Source organism: Phoenix dactylifera, unplaced genomic scaffold, assembly GCF_009389715.1.
Source record: "Phoenix dactylifera cultivar Barhee BC4 unplaced genomic scaffold, palm_55x_up_171113_PBpolish2nd_filt_p 001278F, whole genome shotgun sequence".
In the NCBI taxonomy this organism is placed as follows: Eukaryota; Viridiplantae; Streptophyta; class Magnoliopsida; order Arecales; family Arecaceae; genus Phoenix; species Phoenix dactylifera.
The window spans coordinates 1-5,816 of NW_024068611.1; the positions used below are offsets into that span (position 1 = coordinate 1).

The following is a 5,816-nucleotide window of genomic DNA, read 5'->3' on the forward strand; positions in this document are numbered from 1 at the left end:
TCTACTGCGGATGTGCCATGCCCAAAGTTTTGTCGTAATGCAAATACCCATGGGTTTAATAATCATCTACCTTGATGTTGTTCATGACATTGTTTTTGATTTATCTGATTTTGGCATAAAGTTATGTATGATTATTTTATTTTTAAAACAATCTTCATGTTCTCTGATAATTCTTGTAGGCAATGCTTGCTTCATGTAGCATGTTCAGTCCCCTTATAAATTTGTCATAGTTTATTGCTCTTATGTGCTTGTGCTCACAATGATATGGCTGGTCCAAATTCATTGTAGGGGCGGATCCTGGTTTTTGTAGTGGAAGACGGGAAACTACAGTTGATTGCTGAAAAGGAAACGAAGGGAGCTGTTTACTCTCTCAATGCTTTCAATGGAAAAATGCTGGCTGCTATCAATCAGAAGATTCAGTTATACAAATGGATGCTCCGGGATGATGGATCTCGTGAGCTGCAATCTGAATGTGGACATCATGGGCACATACTTGCCTTGTATGTTCAAACTCGTGGCGATTTCATCATAGTTGGTGATCTGATGAAGTCTATATCCTTATTGTTGTATAAGGTACGCAGGCCTTCTATCTGCACTGGTTCACAGGACATCACTGGAATCATCATTAGTACGTTGCCCATAATATCTGATAAAATTACAGTCCAGATTCTTCTCACCATCTCACAACATCAATTCATTAGATATTTTTCATTCATTGGTTCAGATTGAATTTAAACCATCTAACAGAGAAATAGGAGCCTTTTATATGTATTTCTTTTTACACTAAGAGCAGTTTCCTTTTAACTTTTGGGCTATCATGCACACAGACCTGAACCATGGTGCTCAAAATAAATTAAAACGTGGAGTTTTCGTAAGGGAAGCTTAGTTTAGCATAAAAGGAAACCTATAGATCATATCTCTACTTTCTCAGACCTGAAGCTGCTATTTTCCTTTCTAGTTTTCCAACTATGGGCCTTTCTTCTAGATTGATATATAGAATTTCATATAAATAAAGTATCTGTTCAGGCCGATGTTGTGTGATGCATTGTTGTGCTCTCTCACAATATCAATTGTGGACTAGAACACAAGACATGATTAATCATGCAGCAATTGGCCATGTCTGTTCAGCTATATATTGAATTCTTTGTATATTTGTGTATCTTAGCATGAGAGGGGTGCAATCGAGGAGCTAGCCCGCGACTACAATGCAAACTGGATGACTGCTGTTGAGATTCTCGACGATGACATCTACCTTGGTGCTGAGAACAATTTCAACCTCTTTACAGTCCGCAAGAATAGTGATGCAGCAACAGATAGGAGCGGGGCCGGCTTGAGGTAGTTGGGAGTACCACCTTGGTGAGTTTGTCAACCGGTTCCGGCATGGCTCGCTTGTCATGCGCCTTCCAGACTCAGAGGCTGGCCACATACCGACAGTCATCTTCGGTACTGTCAATGGGGTGATTGGTGTTGTTGCTTCTCTCCCTCATGACCAATATGTGTTCCTAGAGAAACTTCAGTCCAACCTCGTGAAGGTTCTAAAGGGTGTAGGTGGGTTTAGCCATGAGCAGTGGCGTTCATTCAACAACGAGAAGAAGACAGTAGATGCTAGGAATTTCTTGGATGGAGACTTGATCGAGTCGTTTCTTGATCTTAGCCGCAGTCGAATGGATGAGATCTCGAAGGCAATGGGGGTTTCAGTTGAGGAGCTGTGCAAGAGAGTTGAGGAGCTGACAAGATTGCATTAAAAATGTAAATCCCCCTCCTTGTCTCTCTCTGTGTGTTTTTAGGTGAAGCCTTTTTCTTGGTTGTAGCCCCAGGACAATTTGCTGTTTTTTAGTTTACCAAGGATGAAAATCCAGTGCTGCTTATTGTATTTTATTTAGTTTAAATCGTGTACGAGTATTTTGTAATGCATGCTATGGTTGCATTTGGAAGCGACAGTTATATTTGAGTTTGTTTCTATTATCTTTCCTGGGCTGGGATGGCTATAATTCAGTGGTAATACATTTGGGGGCATTTGACTGATGAAGTGACGGAAACATCATGCTTGATGCACTATTCTGTGTTCTATTTGCCTGGGGAAGGGAACATTGAGAGATTTCGTTGATTGTGACTGGAGCAGGGTTTGCAATTCTTTTGTAATTTTGAGAGATTTTGTTGGTCAAATGCATATGTAGGAAATGCTTCAAATAATGAGGTGTGGATTTTAGATGTTGCAGGTTTTTACAGGACCGGTGGAGAACATCGAGGAGTATCGTGGGCAACTTTATTCAGCCCTAGGCTTCATCTCCAAAATGCCATAAGGTTTTCATTTCCGCCGTTATTTCATTGCTGCAGGTGCTGATTCATATAAAGCCGAGATATATTGACCGACATTTTATCAAAATATTGATCAAAATTTTCTTTTTTTGCTTTTTATAATTTTGAAATTATATTTTGATGCTTGATCATTTAAAATAAGTTGCTAAATGTATCACTCATAGTAACCGAGATCTTGGAGGCCGAGAGTTCTAGTAGGGATCTTGGGACTGGACTTCTTGTGAGTCTTGGTCTGCTTTGTGCTCTGTATCAGTGAAAACAGGACGATAGCCGGCATAACCCAATTTTTCCATCAAAGCACATGGAAGAAAGTTGTAGATACACTAATAATCTGATGTAATGGATTCCGTGGTTATTATAATGATTCATACAATGGCAATGGTAGATTTTGTTTATTCCCTCTAGCGTATGACTTTGTTGGGAAAAAAATGTTAAGCCTTTAATATGAAAAAAACATATATTGATGACGGTAAAGTAATGGTGTTACTTGACAAGATCACAAAACATGGTATACCTTATTAGTTTTAGACGATGATCTTAGTCCTTTTGGATATTATCATTATTATAAAAATCTAAACAATTAATGATCATTGAACTGCCGGTATGGCCATTTATATTATACTATTATAACCGTCGTAATGTATGTGATTACGGCAAGCCCCTAAAAATGAACCATCTAATCATGTATAAGAACACTCAACCAACAGTTCTTGTTTATGACTGCATATATGGAACCATACGGACGGGATAAATAATACGGGCCTCCCATAACTTTAAGCATGAGAAAACGAAAGTTCCCTATTTTCAACTTGGAACAGTCTTGAGCTGAGGTTGCAACTAGCCCATGCTGGCTCAGAATAAGGCTGCAAATTGGATGGGTTAGCCGTGATCCAAATCTAATTTCAGACAACAAAAAATGTACCACCCTGGTCTACTCTCGAGTCACATTTTGAATATCTTTTCTAATTCAGGTGAATGAACTTTTCATTTAAATTAATTTCATCTTTTTCCATCTCTACAGCTACATCTTCTTTTATATATTTCATATAAATTATATTTAAATATTTACATCTTATTGTTTGTTTAACCTGAAGTGCACACACACATATACAAACACATATATATATATATTATTAAAAATGATAATCATATATATATATATATATTAAAATTTATAATTTGTAATTTAAGAATGATCAGTTATTTGGACGAAATTAAAAGTTTTGAATGAAAATTCAAGTTGAAGTCAGCTACTTTTAGTTTTATTTAAAATTTTTAGTAATTTATATTAATTATAAATTATTATATTTTAGATATAAAGAGTAGTTAGATGCTCGACTTGTACTATAAATATGATCTGATCCACTCCTAAATTTTTCAAGTTGTGTTTGGTTTATACTTGATCCCCACTTGACTTGAATGACCTATTGGATCTAAAATCCTCTTCGTGGATCTGATTAGGGTCAAGCTTGCCCTGGCCTAAACAGACCCATTTACAGGCCTTAGTTATGACGTCCTTGAAAACCAAATGGACTAAAGTTATGATACACATTTGTCTCAAAGAGATTCAAGAAAATAACATTCTATCAATAAAATTACCCTATTAATTGTTACTCAACTTACTAAACGCCTACAAAGCAATCAGGGACAGGATTTAAACAATCAGAAAAGTCTTTTTAAGATTTCACAATGTAGAATAAGGCTTTCAAGTTAGATGTTCATTCTTCATTTCCATACAATCTATTAGGATGTTCCCAGAATTTTTAGAAACCAACTACATGATACCAACCAGGGGATCCTTTTTCTTTTTGAATGAATCACTTGACTACCAAAGTTTAAGAAGTAGATGATAGGTGCATACATGCACACACATACATACATACATATATCATATATATAATGTGCATCTACTTAATAAAATAATAATAAAATTCAATATCATGCTACAAAGTATTAGTCTACTTAATTTCATTTATTTAGTTTAAACTTGTTGAAGCTGCACAAATAAAGAGACTATGTAACACAAAGTATACTATCTTACTATATAATATTTTTTTCTTAATTTCTTTATTATTCTTCTATTTTAGGAAAATTAATTTCTTGATTTTTTTTGATTGAAACTCCAAAAATCCAAGCAAAATTCCAGAAAGTGCTAAAAATGCCAAAAATGAAACTCCACAGATTCGACCTTTCAAATCTGTCTTAAGATGGGCATGGCACTGTATGTTAAGATTTCTGGTTTCTTGAGGTCTTAAAATTGTTTAATTATCCAATGATACATTTTGGTAACTGCTAACTTCAGGGAGCCTGAGTCATATTTTTTGAGGAGATGGCAATGTTTAGTTCTATACATGGTTTGAACTATGTTGAAATCAAACACGTTAAATTTAACAACCAAAATTCTTGCAGTAAATTAATTATGCATTAAAGATAATTCAGATGATATAAGACTTCCATCTTTTGGCTCAGGCAGAGAAGAAAAAGATTTTCTGTTGAACAATCGCATTCACGTTGGAGTATAAATTGCTCATATATGTAAAATAAAGGAGATCTGTATGTAGACTGGTTGGTCAAGTAGGGATTGCGTTAAACTGTGGATATTTAACAAATTTGATTTTTGTCAGTACCAATCTTGATTCATGATTTATCATGATTTTTATGACACTTGATAAATTTGGGTTGGTAGGTAACAATCGGAGCCTGAAATAAGATCCCACCCTGGAAATTATATGAAGGCTTAATATTATCCCTTTAGTAAAACCTATGTTTCGAAAAAACTAATTGTATCGGTGCTTGCAGGCATGTACATTGTGCCCCTTTATTCGGTATCGGCTAACTACGAGTAGAAACGATGGTGTAAGTGTACTATATGGCTAATCATGGACCCGATCCAAGAATGTATCAAAATAATTCGTTTTTATTACAAAAAAATCTATTCCAGCACAAAATAAATCTACTCATCTAATAAATTCAAATTATAAAATTGGCAAATCCTACAAATCCATTAATATTAATTTTAAAAAAAAGTAAGAGGAAATAGTTTGAATGAAGGCAAGCCGAAGCGTGTAAACGTTGTCCTAAAAAAGTATTGCCCCCACGTACAGATCTCCGACAATTCTCCTCAGAGATACGACGACCCTAAACTTCTTCTTCGGTACGTCTCGAAAAAAGCCAAATCGAATCCAATCGGATTTGCAGATCCAATGAAGAATGAAATAAAAAGAATAAAATAAACTGAATATAATTGCAAAAATAAAAAATCAGAAGTAGCTAAGAGGAAGGCTTTTTTTCAGATTTTTCTGATATTTTTTATCTAATTTTTCGTGTCCAGAATAGGATGAAATAGGGGGTATTATAGGGGTATTTGAGCAGAAATTTTTTGGTCTTTTTGCAGACGCGTCCGCACCTTTCACGGATGCACCCGCGGTGATTTCGCGAATGCCCCAGCGGGCGTTTCGCGAAATTCAAATGCGCACGCGGCCAAGTTTCGGGCCGCG

The 5,816-nt window shown here is 35.6% G+C and overlaps 1 protein-coding gene across 1 annotated transcript; it reads left to right on the top strand.

The window, feature by feature from the left end:
- Positions 1-288: 288 nt before the first annotated feature.
- Positions 289-1,965, top strand: LOC120108331 (DNA damage-binding protein 1a-like; the record flags this gene model as incomplete). The annotated part of the gene is given in 4 exon segments (XM_039121915.1): positions 289-573; positions 1,166-1,313; positions 1,316-1,342; positions 1,345-1,965. Coding segments are annotated over 4 exon segments (861 nt in total), but the record flags the coding sequence as incomplete, so codon positions are not given.
- Positions 1,966-5,816: the final 3,851 nt, after the last annotated feature.